Below are 17,915 nucleotides of genomic sequence, written 5' to 3' on the forward strand. Positions count from 1 at the left end.
AGATATAGATATAGATATAGATATAGATATAGATATAGATATAGATATAGATATAGATATAGATATAGATATAGAATCGGGATGGGTGTGTCGGAGACAGTGTGATTGGCACAGGATAGAGCACGGTTTATGGCTGTTGTACATAGGGTCGCTATGAGTCGCAAGCTGTATGTATATATATACATACAGGTTTATTTACAAAGTTTGCGTACATTGCCGGATCTTTCCCATTTCCTTCACCATCCCCACCCATCAAATTATGCAACCCTTTGATTAATCTTTTCTCCCACCTCTACCGCCCATCCTCACCCCTCTGCTTCCACCCTCCCCCCTGCCTTAGATCCTTATACTCATTCTACAATAATGGTTTTATACAGTATTTATCCTTAAGGGACTCAGTGAACATAATGCTCTCCAGTCCCTCCCAAGTTAAGTAGTAATTTACAAAGTCATTGCTCCTGCATTCTGTGTAGTATTCTACTGTATGAATGTACTATAATTTCTCAATCCATTCGATTGTGGCTGGACATCTGGGCTGTTTCCATGTTCTTGTGTTAGTGAATAACGCTGCTATGAACACTGGTGTACAAGTCTCTGTTTGTGCCTCTGTTTCTTTTTCTCAGCGTATATTCCAAATAGTGGAATAGATGGGTCATGTGGAATTTCTATGTTCATCCTTTTGAGGAAGTGCCAAACTGCCTTCCAAAGTGGTGGTCCCATTTTACAATTCCACCAACAATGTGTGAGAGCCACGAGAGCCACATCCTCTCCAACATCTATTACTTGCAGTCCTGTTAAACTTTGCCACTGCTATTGAAGTGAGATGGTATCTCATTGTGGTTTTGATTTGCATCTCTCTTGTTGCCAGTAATTTTGAGTATTTCTTCATGTGTCTGTTGGCCTTTTGAATATCTTCCTCAATGAAAATTTTTTCCATATCTTTTGCCCTTTTTGTAATTGGGTTATATCGTGTGTGTGTGTGTGTGTGTGTGTGTGTGTGTGTGTGTGTGTGTAAGCCCAGGAGTATTCTGTAAACTGTCGTTAATGAAAAACTCTTGTCTGAGACTGTATTGCCAAATATTTGTTCCAAATCAGTAGGGGTTTTTTCACCCTGTTGGAAGAAGTTTTTGATGCGCATAGGATTTAGAAGGTTCCATTCATCAATTTTATCCTCTTCAGATGGTGCATTTCTGGCTGTATTTGGCAGTCTCTTTACTGTAGACTCGGCCTTCTGAGCTTGATCACAGTTGTCTCTATGAACTTTATGGTCTGGGGCTGTTTTTATATATGGTGTGAGATGTGGATCTTGTTTCAGGTTTGCATTTTAAAGATGGTGCTCAGACCATGCATGGCTGATGGTGTCTCTTCGGTGTCCTGTTCTCTGTAGACACTTTGTGAAGTTATATTTTTAACCACAATGAAGAGCTTAATGGCCAAAATGCATGAAGGGAGTTACTCACATTCAAGAGGTTACCAGGAGACCAGAGATATTTAAATGAGTTCACGTCATCAACTCCCAGCATTTCCTCAAAGAACTTCCAAGACTTCAAATAAATGTTTCTTGCCTCTGTTCACTTTCAGATACGTGTATAGCATCGTGTTTTCTGGTGTGAACATGTACATTTGCAACTAAAAACTTCTATGTTGAAAAACTGAAACTAAAATGAAGGAGACTTAGGTAACACCCTCCTTCACCACGTGGAAGGCATTGCACTCCAGCTAGAATCCCACTCGGTCCTCCTGTGCCCCCACAGCCTCCCCACCACTCCGAATGCACAGTGAGCGCCAGCAGAAGCCCCTTCCTGAGCGGGGCCCAGTCACAGCACAGGGACGGTCCAGAGCGAGGCCCAGTCACAGCACAGGGACGGTCCAGAGCGAGGCCCAGTCACAGCACAGAGATGGTCCTGAGCGGAGCCCAGTCACAGCACAGGGATCGGTCCTGAGCGGGTCCAGTCACAGCACAGGGACAGTCCAGAGCGGGGCCCAGTCACAGCACAGAGATCGGACTTGCACTGACTTTCTGGGACACTATGAACCAGGACTCGGACGGCCCTGGAGGAAATCAAGGACCTGGGCCTGGGCTGCTTCAGCAGCTCCTTGTCCTCACAGAGACAGCAAGGGTCCACAGAATGAGGTTCCCTCAGAGCAGTCACTCTTGAGGTTGTATGTTCTGGAGTCAGTGTGGGCAGCTGCACACAGATGTTCTCATGATACTGCCCACAGGGCTGCCCTCAGCGCAAGGCCCAGCTGTTCATGGGATCTGTGAGAACCAGCTCTGGGAGGAGGCCCACCTAGGCCATCCCCTCTATGTGCCAAACCCAAAAGGCCCTTGGCAGTGTCTCAGGGAGAGTGGTGACAGAGGTATCCTGGCAGGCTCCAGGTACAGGTCCTGAACGACCACAGCAATGGTGGTGGACGTTTGTCCTCCACCACCCACTTCCTCCCCATTCTCAGAGTAGGGAGTCTCCTTACTGTTGACTGCACCTGGAAGGTCCAACCCTGCTTGGAGACACCGGATGTCCAAGTCACCTGATAGCGTACATGCGGCTTGGGCGTATCTGAGACGTGCATATCTCCACATTTGCTGAGTTTTGGAGTATCCTGAACATGGTCACCCCCCACACTCAGTGGGTTTTTGGAAATCTGGAAGTGTGCTCACTCCCACACACTCTGAGTGGGTTTTGGGGTGTCTGGAAATGTGCTTACCCCATCCTCTCTGCCTGCAGCTGCCACAGACGTGTCCTTCTCCTTTGACGTGGGGAATGGACCAGTGGAGATTGTGGTGAGGGCCCCGTCCCCGCTCAACGATGACCAGTGGCACCGTGTCACCGCCGAGAGGAACGTCAAGCAGGCCAGCTTGCAGGTGGACCGGCTGCCTCCACAGGTGCGCAAGGCCCCCACGGAAGGCCACAAGCGCCTGGAGCTCTACAGCCAGCTGTATGTGGGTAAGTGGGGGACAGCCTGAACATGGTCATCACAGAGACCAGACATAAGTGACTGGGGGCCATAGGGGGTCTCGGTGTCCATGTTCACATCTGTATGTGAGTGAACGGGAGCCGTGTGAGAACACAGGCACTTGGAGGTGGGTCTCCATGTTCACAGAAGTACGTGGTGAATGGGGATTAGACCTGGACCTAGGAACCAGCACAAGGTGCTGCAGGGGGTTGGAGGTCTCCATGTACACAGGTGTGGGTGCTGTGGTCTCCTCTAGACCAGGTGGACCTCATCCCCCCTCCTTAACCTGAAGAAATCAATCAACTATCTAACCCAATGTGGTCAAGGTGATCCTGGCTCATAGCAGTGCTGAAAAGCAGATGTCCAGGGAGATGCTGGGCAGCATGTCCACAGAAGCTGACCTTTCTTCTGAAGAGCCACTGAGTGAGTTTGAACCACAAACCTTTAGGTTACAATCCCAGTTCACTTGAGCCACCTGGTCAAACAAACCAACCACCAGACCTGTCACTGCTGAGCTGGTCTGGCAACATCCTCCCTCCATGAGGTTCCCAACACTGTAAATCTTTGTGGGAGGCAACTATCCATCCTTCTCCATGGAGCACAAGGCAGGTTTGAACTGCCCACCTTTCAGTTAGAAGCTCAATATGTTACAATCTATGCCATCAGAGCTCCTTGCCTCCTAATAAAGTACACAAAGTTATATTCAGTCATTGAAATAAAAAGCCCTGGAGAGCGCGGACATACAGTAAAGCACAGATACTCTGAGGGCTCTTCCTAAGCAGCGTGCCGGGGGGCTAGGGGAGCACCATGCTCCCTTCCTGTGAGCCCAGCCCACCTCTCTGGGTCCAGGGACAGCCCTTCCCCACCAAGACCAAGCACTCCCATTCTGCTCTCACCTGCCTGCCTACCTGCCACTTGTCCCTCCCCGCCCCCCTCACTTTCTGCTGGCTCTTCCAGGTGACTCACGACTCTCCCCGCCAGTGGTCACCATTTGATGTCCTGCCTTTGGCCTTAGCAGTCAAGACTAATTACCTTCTGCAGCCCTAGCTGTCAGGCTGGAGCTAGAGCGCCAAACCCTACATGAGTGACGGTACCCACAGTTCCTTCTTCCCATTTGCTCCAGCAGAACCAGTTAGCAGTGAACTTCCACCTCTGGAACTCTCAGAACTCTCTTGATGATGTTGATGTTGTTATGTACCATTGAGTTACCTGCAATTTGTAGTGACTCTATGCACAATAGCTCTGAACCCTTTCCTATCTTGAGCCAATGTCACTGTCTCTGACACACCTGTCCCTATTACCCTAGTTGCTGTACCAATCCATCTTATCCAGGGTCTTACTCTCCACCCATCCAAACATGATGTTCTTCTCCAAGGACTAGTTCCTCCTAACAACATGCCCAAAGTATGTGAGCTGGAGCTTCAAAATCCTTACCTCTAAGGAGCAACCTGGTTTCACCCTCTCCAGTACAGACCTACTTGTTCTCTCTGCAGTCTGTGCTATGTTTAATACTCTTCTCCAGCACTACAACTCAAAAGCATGAATTCTTCTTCTGTCATCCTTGGTCATTATCCAGCTCTCTGATACATAGCAAGTAATTGCAAAGACTATGGCCTGGGTCAGGAGAACCTTAGTCTCTAGACTGACACTTTGTACTTCAGCACCCTGGAGAGGTCCCTGACAGCAGATGTTCCTAATCAAATTTGTCTTTTGACCTAACCCTGAGCTGGAGGGCACCTCTGTGCAGTCTTCTAGAGGCAGGTCTTAGTCCTGAGGACAGAGCTGGTCCCCTGTTATCAGTATCGATGTCAAGCCTACTCCAGCGCCTCCCTTCTAAGGAGCACTCCAGTTACACTTCTTCCACAATGGATTTGTTTGTTTCTCTGGCTGTCGCTGACTTGTGTCAGTATAAAAAGGTAACACTACAGAGGGGCTGACACTTTGGGGCTTGGCAGGCTCTGCTCTAGCTTCCTCATGACAATTTCAAGGGTCTGATCCAGCAAAAGCACTTTTTAAAGTGAAGGTACGAGTTGCAACATGAAGGTTGCAAGATCTTGAATGATCTAGGAAGCATCAAAAGAAGATGGAAGGATTACACAGAGTACATTGTACTAAAAAGTACCGGCTGATACAGAACCACTTCAGAAAGTAGTATATGATCAAGAACTAATAATAATGAAAGAAATGTAACCTGCATGGGCAAAAACTAAGGCCCCAAGAATCAATGGGATACTAATGGACATGTTCAACAAGAAGATGAAGCTCTTTTTGCCTCACCAGGCTGTGCCAAGAAGTCTAGAAGACAGCTTCCTGGTCAACTGACTGGAAGAGATCTATGTTTGTTCCCATTCCCCAAAAAAAAGTGATCCAACAGAATGTGGAAATTATTGAACTACCTAATTACTATTACCTGCAAGCAAAATCTCCCTGATGATTATTAAAAAATTACTAGAACAGTACATTGACAGAGAACTGCCAGAAATTAAAACTGGATTTAGAAGAGGCCATGGCACCCAGGATATCATTGCTAATGTCAGATGGGTCTTGGCTGAAAGCAGAGAATACAAGAAGGATATCTATCTGTGTTTTATTGTCTGTGCAAAGACATTTGTGTGAATCACAACAAATTATGGTTAACACTGAGAAGGAGAATCCCAGAACTTAATTGTGCTCATGTGAATCCTAGACCTAGAGAGGCTGTTGTCCAAACAGAATAAGGAAACATTAGATGCTTTAAAGTCAAGAAAAGTGTGCATCAGAGAGGTATCCTTTTTCCATACCTATTCAATCTGTGTGCTGAGCAAGTCATTCAAGACACTGAGCTTTATATGAAGAATGTGACATCAGAATCAGAGGAAGACTCACCACAAATCTACATTGCAGAGATCACACAACCTTGCTCACTGAAAAATGAAAACTTGAAACACTTGCTGCATAAGATCAAAGACTTCACCATGGATTATATCTCAACATCAAGAAAATAAAAATCCTCACCACTGAGCTAAGAGGCAACATCATGAGAGATGGATAAATGATTGTCAGCAATTTCATCTTACTTGTATCTACAATCAGCAGCCTTGGTACCAGCAATCAAAACATCAAAAGACTTATTGCATTGGGAAAATCTGTCATCAAGGACATCTCCAAAGTGTTAAGAAGCAATGATATCCATCTAAAGATTAAAATGTACTTGATCCAAGTTATTGTCTTTCAAATTACTTGATACATATCTGAAAGGTGGAAATGACAAAGGGTGACAGAAAAATTTGATGTCTTTAAGTTGTGGTGTTAGAGAAGAGTACTGAATATCTCAAGGACTGGCGAAAGAACAAACATGTCTTGGGAGAAAGTGCATCCAAGGTGCTCCTTACAGACAAGAATAGTGAAGCTTCATCTCACAATATTTTGGACTTAGGAAGGGCTACTCCTTGGAAAAAGACATCATGCTTGGGAAGGTGAAGGGTCAGAGAAGAAAGGAAGACCCTCAATGAGACGGACTGACACAGTTTACTTCAACAGTGGGCTCATCATGTATATCAGAAATGGTAAGGATGGCACAGGATGGAGCAGTGTTCAGAACCATTGTTCAGAGGGTCGCTTTGAGTCATAGTAGATTTGATGGTGCATAACAACAGAATGCCAGGAAATGTTTTCACCATATTTATCAAATAATTTCACACATTGATTTTTTTTCTTATTATTCTTTCAGCAAGGACTGTACTAAAATTCAGATTATAAATGGCAACTGTCTTACAGGGGGAAAATGGAAACATTAGAGCCAGGGACAGAAATGTGGTGGGGAGAGATGTCCCAGGCCTTCCCTGGGACATTGAAGAAGATGGAGACGTTATGCTGTTAGAGCGGCAGCAATGAAGTGCCGCAGAGAATGGGCCTGTTCTCTGGAGGTTCTGGAGATGAAGACGCTTTCCAGGTGTCACAGAGCCAGGTCTGGGGAGGGTCTTCCCTTGCCCCTCACCTTTGGTGGCTCCAGGTGTTTCTGACATTCCTTGACATGTAGGTATATCTTTTCATGCCTTCTCTCATCAATCTGTTTCCATGTCTTTCTCCCCTTTCACTTGACACCATTCATAAGGCATTGTTGTTAGCTGTTGTCAGGTGGTGTTAGATGGTGTTAAAAGATGTTGTTAGGTATTGTTGTTAAGTGTTGTTTTTAGGTGTTGTTAGATGGTGTTGTTAGGTGTTGTTGTTAGGTGTTGTTAGGTGTTAGATATTGTTAGGTGTGTTATTAGGTGTTATATGTTATTTGGTGTTGTTAGATGGTGTTATTAGGTGTTGTTAGGTATTGTTGTTAAGTGTTGTTAGGTGGTGTTGTTAGGTGTAGTTAGGTGTTAGGTGGTGGTGTTAGGTGTTATTGGGTGTTGTTAGATGTTGTTGTTAGGTGATGTTGTTAGGTGGTGTTAAGTGGTGTTGTTAGGTGGTGGTGTTGTTAGATGTTGTTAGGGGGTGTTGTTAGGTGATGGTGTTAGGTAGTGGTATTAGGTGGTGATGTTAGGTGGTATTGTTAGATGTTGTTAGGTGTTGTTGTTAAGTGTTGTTATGTGTGGTTGTTAGGTATTGTTAGGTGGTAGTGTTAGGTGGTGGGTGTTTTTAGGTGGTGATAGGTGATGTTTCTAGGTGTTGTTAGGCAGTGTTGCTAGGTGTTGCTAGGTGTTGTTGGTTGTTGTTAGTTATTGTTAGGTGTTGTTGTTAGGTGACATTAGGTGTGGTCCTGCATATTTTTCATAGTCATTGCTGTTTGAGCTCGCTGTTAAGGACCTTCTTTTTCACTAACCCTTTGCTTTATCAAGCCTAATGTCCTTCTCCAGGGATAAGCCCCTCCTAATACCAAGGAATTAGGACCCATCTTGCTCTGTATGATAGTGTTGCCCTAACTGTAACTGATCATACTTTCAAAGATCTAACCAACATCATATCCACTGTTCCTGGGGCTTCAACATATCTGCTGGGATGGGAGAGACAAAGTTCAACCCAGAACAAATACCCACTGTTAAGAGTCCTGAAATCAAAGAAGCAAATGCTTCCCCCCTGCTCTTCTACTCTCTCCTCCCATTCTTCGCCCGGCTCCTTTTCAGAGCTCACCCCTCCACCTACCATGTGCCTGGGACAGGTGGTTCCATTCACCCTGCCATGGCCATCACATCAAGCCTGTGATGCTCCTTTGTTATTTTCACTCGATTATTCTTTTATCTTCCCACTCCTAAGCCCACCTTTGCCCTTTTGCTGGCTTCTCTCAAGAGCAACATTTTCAAAAAATACCACACAACTTGAGAGAGACTGGAGAGCATTATGCTGAGTGAACTAACTCAGTCTCATAAGGACAAATACTATATAAGACCATTATTATAAAAATAGAAGGATAAATGCATATCGATGTTTATTGCTGCTTTCTTCACAATAGCAAAGAGTTGGAGACAATCCAAGTGCCCATCAACAAATGAGTAGATAGAGAATCTGTAATATATTCACACAATGGAATATTATGCTGCATTGAAAAACTAGGTACTCATTAATTGTTATACAAAAAGAGTGACCCTGGAGGACATTATGCTGAGTGAAATATCAAAGTCACAAAAAGACAAGTACAGCATAATGCCACTGTTATAAAACAGGACTGACATGGGGGCTGAGGAGAAACTAAGAAAACACAAGATAAATAATCTACACGGCAATGAAACAGACGAGGGAGAGAACTGTATAAAAGGAATATATGATTCGGTATTATTGGCATGACAAGAGTCCAGAATAAGAGCTTCATAGTAAAGTGGTCTGGGGGAGGGGGACTGTATAACAATGAAAGAGCTTTATCCCAAAGAAAAAGGCAATTTGGGTTGGGGGCCAGGGAGAAAAATGTGCTACAATGAACTCAAGTTCTTTATAAACTTTCATTAAATATCAATTTAAAAAATAGAAGGATAACTAGTAAAACGTATACAGGGATCCAAGGGGGCGGTGGGAAGGGATGGGAGCAGAGGGATGAGGATGAGTAGGGGTGAAATCACAGAGCTGCACAATTTGGGGGGTGGAGGAAGGAGGTAAAGGAAATGGAAGGGATCCAGTGGGGACCTGAAAAGGCAGGGTAATGGTAGGCATAGTCCTGTGGTGATTAATTTTATAAAACACAATGAATAGGGATGATTATATGAAACACAATATGAATGAAGAATAGTGTGAAACATAATGTATACAAACTTTGTAAGCAAACCAATAAAAAATATTTTTTAAAGACAAAGCAAAGTGTTATAATTAAATATACACTGTTGAGGTTAGAAAACCAAAAAGAAAGAGCATGCTCAGCATTTCTCAAGCTGAAAGAACTGAAGAACAAGTTCAAGCCTTAATTTGCAACACTGAAGTAGTGTATGCGTTCAATCTTGAATGACAAAGGAAACACCGGAAGAAGATGTAAGGAACAGAGTCACTACACCAAAACAAAAATCTATGCTCAGCCATTTCAGGAGGAAGCATGTGATCAAGGACCAATAATACTGAAGAAAGGATTTCAATGTGGACTGCAGGCACTGGTAAACAGCAAGAGTCCAGGAATTCATGGAAAACAATGATTAAGACTTAACAAAAAATGGATGCAATTCTGGAAACACACCAGGAAAGTTGGGCAACAGCCACTTGGTCAATCAACTTGAAGAGATCCCCATTTGTCCCTATTCCAAAGAAAGAGAATCCAAAGAATGTGGAAGTTATCTAACCATACAGTTGATATCAAATCAAAGTAAAATCTTGTTGAATATAATTTTTAAATGGTTAATTTTAAGTGTACTAACAGGGAGCTTCCAGGAATACATGCTGAATCGAAGAGGCCTTGGAACTATGGGTGTCATTTCTGATGTCAGATGTATCTTGGCTCTGAGCAGAGAATACTAGAAAGATGTTTTATTTGTGGTTTTTGTTGGCTACACAAAGGCGTAGTCAATAACTCTGTGGGTCATAATAAATTCTTGGAAAACATTGAGAAGAATGGCAATCCAGAACACTTTGTTGTGGTCCTAATTAATATGCACACAGACTAAGAGACAGATGTTTGGAAAGAACAAAAAGATATTCGTGGGTTAAAATCAGGAAGAGTCCATACCAGGCTTGTGTTCTTTAATTAAACCTATGCAATTTGATTCCTGAGCAACTAATCTGAAAAGTTAGAGTATATAAAGAGGAATTTGGTGTCAAGATTGAAGGAAGACTCAACAACAATCTACCTTAAGCAAATGGCACAATCTTATTTGTAGAAATCAAAGAAAACTTGAAGTGCTTATGATAAAGTTCAAAGACTATAGCCTCCAGTCTGGATTACATATCAATATAAAAAATACAACTATGAGCATGATAAAAGATTGAACGCGTCAACGATTTCCTTTTGCTTGAATCCACAATCCATGCATATCGAAGCTGCAGTCAGGATACCAAATGCTGTAGGGCACTAGGCAAATATTCTACGAAAGACTTGGACATCATGTAAAGTCTTTTAAGACATTTAAGTTGTTCTTCTGTAAAACAAAACAAAACAAAAAGCACAGATGTCACTTTGAGGCTGAAAATGCACTTGAAGCAAGGTCTTTTCACTTGTGTCATGTGCGTGTGCTAGCTAGACAATAAGAAAGACCAAAGGCACCTTCTGCCTGTGAATCATGGTCTCGTGGTGTCAGTGAATAATACTGCATATACCATGAACTGACAGAAGAATCAGCGGATCTGCATCGTAGGACCAACAGCCAGAATGTCCTCAGGAGGAAGGACGCAGCAGCTTCGCCTCACACGTACTGGACATGTTCTCAGAAGGCAGCCATTCTGGAGGACACTGAGCTTGGTGAAGAGGTCTGAGAAAAGAGGCGGACTGTCCAGGAGATGGACTGACACAGGGACTCCGTCACAACGACAATGCTGAGACCAGGCGGGTTTGGCAGAGCGGTGACAGCTGTCACAAGGATACTTGTGATTGCACTGTGTCCATCTGAAGTCCAGCCTGTCTGCTCCCTCTGTTTTAAGCAGGAGTGCCTTCCCCAGGGCCCGCCCAGCCGCTCCCTTGGACACTTCACTCTTCTACACTTGCACTGACCCTCAGGGCCTCTTTCTCACGTGGGGGCAGCATCCTCCTCCTCTGTCCTAGCCACACTCTGCACAGACAAGCTCATGGACACTGTCACTTTTCCAACAGCCCACCCTCGATGGCCCCTCTAGCAGATAGCCTCCCACCCTACTCCTGACCCCCTGGATGGGCTTGACATCTGTTTCCTCCTAACGCTCAACATACTTCACTTATGACTTATTTTTCCAAGGCAGTTGGTACCAAAAATGCCACAAAGTGAGACTTTAGAGAGCAGGAATGTATTCTCACAGTTCTGAGGCTGTGAGTTTGAGTTCAGGAACCGGTCTCCCTGGTGTCTGCCACTCCCCTTAGCTACTGTGATGGCATCACCAACAGCACTTGTCTCCCAGTGTGTGTCCATGTCTCTTCTACACTTCTTAGAAAACCCCACTCAGAAGAGATTAGGCTTAGGACCCACCTGCTCTGAGCTGCCATCATGAACACAACAGAGGCAGCTCTGCTTCTAACAGGCTCACCTCCCCAGGTGCAGGAGCAAAATGCCATGAGCCCACAGTTCAAGCCCTGGTGCTCACTGAGTTCACTGTTGAATTTCTGGCTTCCTCAGTGAGAACAGAGGCTTTTGAGTTGTGTTTCAAAGTGACTCCTGAGCACAGACATGAGGCCAGTATTTACTGAAGAAATAAACCAGGTTCCAGGAATTTGAGTTTGGAGAAGACAGGTGCTCAGCTCCTTCTAAACTGAGATGTCAACCAGGATGGAGAGGACAGCGTCTTTTAGGTAATTTTTTGTATCATCTGTCTTTTTCGTTGAGTCTGATGGCTGACTATGTGGCCATAATCCACGGAGCCTTTCTTGGTGATGTTATTCATTAAGGATGGTAACTGTAGTTCCATAATTGATCTTTAATTGCCATATTTTAATAGTTTTTCACATGGAAAAAATGGTTTACAAAGTAAATGTAGGTCTCACCTTGGATGATTACTGGTCTGACTAATATGCATGAAGCCCTCGTGTGGTGGGGGCTGACTCCAAAGACAATGTGTTGATTTTCTAATTAGTGAAGGTTAAGTAGTATCTTGGGTTGAGGACTTATGATTTAAACTTAGGACATCTGTCTTCAAGAAACACACTTCCACAGAGCACATATGTTGAACTTCAACTAATCCCACTGGTCCTGGTATATTAGCATCTTCTACTCATTTGTGGCCCATCCTCTGGACAAAGCTTTTCTTTATGTCACTAATTCATGGAGCTTTACAACTATTCACTGGCCCATGTGCATAAATAAAGGGCACTTTCACAAGGAAATAGTGGGTCTGTGCATTCCTGCCACAGAGACAGAGGTGGTGGTCCACTCGCCTTCTGATACATAACAGATACAGATACAGTATAGACTGCAGTCTTCTGCTGGTGGCCAATTAGGGCAGGGGGAGGGTGAGAAGAGGAAGAGAGGAGTGAACAGAGAGATAATTACTGTTTGGAATCCCTGGGCGGTATTCATGAGAAATGCTCAAAAAGTCCACCAAAAGCCATGTTGAAAGACACATGGTCATCTAGTTCAGAAAAACCAGCCCCTGGACATTCTAGAGTACAATGGTACTCTGTCACCCGGGGGCGGCCGTGGCTCTGACTTGGCTTCATGGCAACTGGCATTTTCCTCACTGATACACAGAGAGGAGGACAGACGGGGTGGGGGTGTGTACTTCAGAGCTGGCAGGAACAGAGGCGCCCTCAGCGCAGCTTCCCAAACATAGGTGAGCAGGGGGTGATAGAGGAGGTGAAGGTGTAATGGAAGCCACACAGGTAACACACAGAGGCAGGAAGGGAGTCAGACATGTCGAACAGGACAGACCAAGACCAGAGAAAAGCAAAGGCTGAGAGGCAGGAAGACAGGAAAAGCTGCTCCCATCAACCCCATCAGGAGGTCAAAAGCTCAGTCCAGGCTCACTGCCCTAGAGTTGGCTCCACCCCATCAGGTTTTGTGGGAGACGGCCTTTCTTCTGTGAAGAAGTTGGTGCCCTTTGAGGCTAAGTGGCACAGACAGCCTGGGGATGGAGAGTGTGGGGATAGAGAGCCTGGGGACGGACAGCCTGGGGACGGACAGCCTGGGGGCGAACAGCCTGGGGACAGAATGGGTTGTGGCTCCATAGGAAGATGGTAGTCTCCCTGTGAAGATTCCATCTCTGAAACCAAAGGAGAATCGCAGTGCTTCAGAGTCAACAGTGGACTTGGTTGGGTTTATGGGCATCTAAATGTTTGCCTTAATGATATAATAAAAATATGATTCTCAACCACGAAGGAGGATCCATGAAATGTGGATTATTTCCAAGTTAGAACTCACTCAAGATAGATTAAGGTTAAGAATATTGATAGAAATGGAACTATAAAAGTGCAAGAAGAAAATATCATTGAATAATTACATTGTTTTGCATGAACGGAGAGCTTTATAAGCACAATCTCAAAGGCAGAAATCATACGAATAAAACATATATCTGTGGCAATATAAATGTCAGAAATTTTCATGTGTAAAAAAGAAATACCATGTACCAGAAAAGGACAGACCTCGCTATGCCTCGTTTTCCTTGGCCTTTTGCTTAAGACCAAGCGTAGTATCACGCAGTGTGGGTATAACAGTCACCCTCCTGTGAGTCACTGTGAGGTCTGTCAATCACATGCGTCTTACAGGAAGCCCTAATGCAGGACTTCTATTGGTGCTGTTCCTGCAATATGCCATCAGGTCAGTCCTGATTCATAGTGGCTTCATGGAAGCAGCACTGCCCGTCCTGCCTCAGCCTCCTAAACATTTAAACATTACTGTCCTGGAGCCACCATTGCAGTCACTCAATCCATCCCCTTAGAGTCCTCCTTTTTGATGATTCTCTACTGTTCCAAGCTTGACGTCCTTCCTCCGTGACCCATCCTTCCTCACAGCAGGCCCAGAGTATGTGAGTTGAAGTCTCACCATCCTTGCTCCAAAGGTGTGTGCTGGCTGCATTGCTTCCAAAACAGGCTGCTTTGTTCTTTAGTCCATGACATATTCACTATCTTCTCCAAAACAATTCAAATACCATTCTTTGGTCTTCTTGATTCATTGTCCCACTTTCACAAGCTAAGGAGGCAGTTTAAAAGCACCACTTCTCCAGTTAGCTGTGTCTTATCCCTCAAAGTGACCCCTTTGCTCTTTAATCCTTTGCAGAATCCTTTGCAGCAGATTTTCCCAGTGCACTTGGGGTCTTCACTGCTGCTTCCATGGACATTTCTTGTGGATCTAAGAAACAAAATCTTTGACAATGTCAATGCTTTCTCTGTCTTGACAGTGTTTCTGGCCAGTGTTAGGGTTTTGTTTCCTTTGTGTGAGATGCAATCCATACTGAAGGCTGTATTATTTGATCTTCATCAATTAGTGCTCCAAGTCCTCTTCATTTTCAGAGAGCAAATTTGTGTCACCTGCATATGATAGGTTATATTACTTGGGTTTTCTTTTTTTTCTTAACAATCTTTTTCCCCTAAATTTTTATCAGATAGTTTTTTAATGGTTTTAATTACTATTCATTTTCATTTGCAAGTTGTTGTGCTTGTCTTGTGCCATCAAGTCTTCTGTGACCATAGCAACCCTGTGCTCCACAGCTCTGAACCCTGCTCTATCCTGCGTCACATTCACTGTCTCAGACACACCTACCCCCGTTACCCCAGTTACAGTGTCAATCCGTCTCAGCCAGCGTCTTCCTCTCCTGCACTGTACGTTGTTCTTTTCTTTACAGACTCATGTATCACTTGGAATTTCTCTCTTTGTACCAGCTGTTTAAAGTGCTTTAGCAAGAGTTAGCACCAACATAATTAACACCATGCTCCTCATGGAGGGCTCCAGTGAGCCTGTCTCTGAACCGCGTCAGGAATGTTTAGTATTTCTGTGCTCATGGACCTTGGTCTGACTCTGTCTTACTTTCAGAAAGTCCCAGTGATTGTGCCTTTGTGTGCTGTGTCCCTAATAACCTCACAGAAGCCCCTTTCACCCGGTCTGTTGAAAGTGCGGAGTGGCTGGCTTGACTGAAACTATGAGTTCCTCCGGTGCCCACCCCATACACCAGGCCCGAACTGTCCAGGTTGGCAGCGCCCTTCAAATGGATTTCTGCTTTGGACTAATTGACTTGTTAACTCTGCTAATACATGCACGCCCTCTGCCTTTGTGCGTGTCTTTCTGGAGATAATTCTGTGGAATGCAGCACCCTGGATTAGAGCAAAGAAGCTAGCAGTTTCATAAACTTCTTTTCAGCAGCTGAGATGGCACGCTGTCTCCCAGACATGTTTCTGCAGCAATCTGCTGCCTTCTTCATTCACCTGTACAGCCAAGGGGCAGTGGTCAGCTCTCCTCAGCTGGCGTGAAGGCAGGGTGCAGACTCCTAGCAGCCTGAACCCCCACTGGCCCTGCTGCCTGGGAGTGAAGTAGGCTGACCACTGACCACCTCCTCTCTCACCCCCAGGTGCTGCCGGCGGCCAGCAGGGCTTCCTGGGCTGCATCCGCTCACTGCGCATGAACGGGGTGACACTGGACCTGGAAGAGAGGGCCAAGGTCACCTCTGGCTTTGTGTCGGGATGTTCCGGCCACTGCACCAGCTATGGGGCCAACTGCGAGCACGGTGGTCGATGCGTGGAGAAGTACCACGGCTACTCTTGTGACTGCGCCCACACGGCCTACGACGGCACCTTCTGCAACAGAGGTGAGCAGAGCTCTGCCCCTAAGCATGTTCCGTGGGCAGGTGAGCTCTCCCCTACCCAGGGGAGCTCCGTTCACACCCAGGGAAGCTCTAGTCACACCCACAGAAGCTCTGGTTACACCCAGGGGAGCTTCCACCTCACCCGGGTGAGTTCCATTCACCCCCAGGGGAGCTTCTCCCTCACCCAGGTGAGCTTCTCCCTCACCCAGGTGAGTGTCCTCGATGAACAGAGGCTCCTCCCCTGTACACAGGTGTGCATTATCACCAGGGTCAGGTGATTGACTCACTTCTCTCATTGTAGGTAGGAAGCTGTCTAAATCACTGAGTAACTGTTGATGTTTATTCAGTGGGAGAAGCTCTCAGTGTGGGAAGAAACAGGCCCAGACCCCACAAGCTGGCCACACCGCCATGGTGTGGGGCGTACACTGGGTGACCCTGTGACCACAGTGAGTCAGTCACCTCACCCGGGCACTGGGCACCTTCTTTGCCCCAGAAGCCCTCCTGCTGTAGGCCACTGCCCCTTCACCTGGCTCCCCAGCCTGCAAGCTCAAACACTCTGGCTACAGCAATCCCTTGGTAAGTACTTAGTGGCTGCTTTGTCAGCACTTCTCCAGGCCTCGCCTCCAAGGCGTCGCTGCGTGAACTCTGACTTCCAGCACTTCTGGTTAGTGTCCGAGGGTGTTCACTGGCTGCACCCCCAGTGATGCTGAAATGCCACCTCTGATTGGCCGGTTCAGAGCATGCTGTCACTGCACATTTCCATCTGGAAACCCTTCAGTCCCGATAAGTTCTGCAGGCTGGCAGGCCCAGTGTGTGAGGTGCGGGGCCTGGGGTAGCCCTGGCCCAGTGTGGGTCATGCACTCAGCCCATGTGGCATGGTGGCCGCACATTGGATGCAGCTCCTTCACACCCACAGAAGCACCATCTCACTCCTCTTTCTCCGTGTGGCATAGTTTAGCTACAGTTTCCTATAAACCATCAGTGCACCTCCTAAAAAGCAGCTAAAGTAAGTAGCCCATTCATACTCCCATGAGCACGTGAAGACCTCTTCACCTGGCATCGTTTACAGATAGGAGCATTTTCTCCATCACTTTCTCTGGGTGCCAGCTGTTGAGATAGTCATTGCAGTAGGAACTTACAGATTAGGGCTGAGAATGTAAAGGGGAGAGAGAGAGAGAAAGAAGAAGAAGGAGGAGGAGGAGGAGGGAGAGAAAGAGAATGAGAGAGAGAAAGAATGAGGGAGACAGAGGGTGAGGGAGACAGAGCGTGTGAGGGAGACAGGGTGTGAGGGAGACAGAGGGTGTGAGGGAGACAGAGGGTGAGGGAGACAGGGGGTGAGGGAGACAGGGGGTGAGGGAGACAGAGGGTGAGGGAGACAGAGGGTGTGAGGGAGACAGAGGGTGTGAGGGAGACAGAGGGTGAGGGAGACAGGGGGTGAGGGAGACAGAGGGTGTGAGGGAGACAGAGGGTGTGAGGGAGACAGAGGGTATGAGGGAGACAGAGGGTGTGAGGGAGACAGAGGGTGAGGGAGGCAGAAAGGGAGACGCTATGAGAAAAACAGACTGTGAGGGCGACAGACAGTATGAGGGAGTCAAATGATGTGAGACAGAGTGTATGATGGAGATAAACTGCATGAGGGAGTCGTAGGTTGTATGGGAGACATGCAGTGTGAAGGAAGCAGGTGTGAGGGAGACAGAGGGTGAGAGAGGCCGAGGATGAAGGAGAGAGTGTGAGTGAGACCAGAGCTGGAGACAGACAGAACAGGTAGACAGATGCTGAGGGGAAGAGAGCGTGAGTTGTGATGGCGGCAGATGGTGGAAGGCTACATATAGAGGACCTTCATTTGCAGCCACCCAGCACTTCTGTGTCCAGGAAGGCCTTCTTGGTAGGCTGGTGCTGTGACCTCATCCTACGTCGTGCTGGGTCTAGTCCGTCAGCCCCTGAAGAATCTGCACAGTCAATGCCAACAGAGTGGACATCCTTCCTGCCCCTTGGACAGCGCTTGTATTCATTCTTTTTTCCATTTTGTGGCATGTGTGCACCTCCCCTTAGTGGTCCAGGTGTGTAAAAGTCCTCCCTTGAGCATCACATGCACTGTTTCCAGGGTGTCCTGACAAAGTGCCACCAGGTCACTCGAGTCCTGGCCCCAAGGCCCCTGGCTGCAGCGT

General features: G+C 46.3%; 1 protein-coding gene across 1 annotated transcript in view; it reads left to right on the forward strand.

Moving 5' to 3' along the window:
* The window catches only part of CNTNAP2 (contactin associated protein-like 2), a 1,206,610-nt gene that overhangs the window by 1,095,312 nt on the left and 93,383 nt on the right, over window positions 1-17,915 (forward strand). The window contains exons 17-18 of the mRNA XM_006887275.1: window positions 2,727-2,945; window positions 15,514-15,750. Of these exons, the coding sequence (XP_006887337.1) occupies window positions 2,727-2,945; window positions 15,514-15,750 (456 nt within the window). The remainder of the gene's footprint in view (window positions 1-2,726; window positions 2,946-15,513; window positions 15,751-17,915) is intronic.

The sequence above is a fragment of the Elephantulus edwardii genome, unplaced genomic scaffold (assembly GCF_000299155.1).
Source record: "Elephantulus edwardii isolate Elephantulus edwardi_28Jun2011 unplaced genomic scaffold, EleEdw1.0 scaffold00055, whole genome shotgun sequence".
NCBI classification, from domain to species: domain Eukaryota; kingdom Metazoa; phylum Chordata; class Mammalia; order Macroscelidea; family Macroscelididae; genus Elephantulus; species Elephantulus edwardii.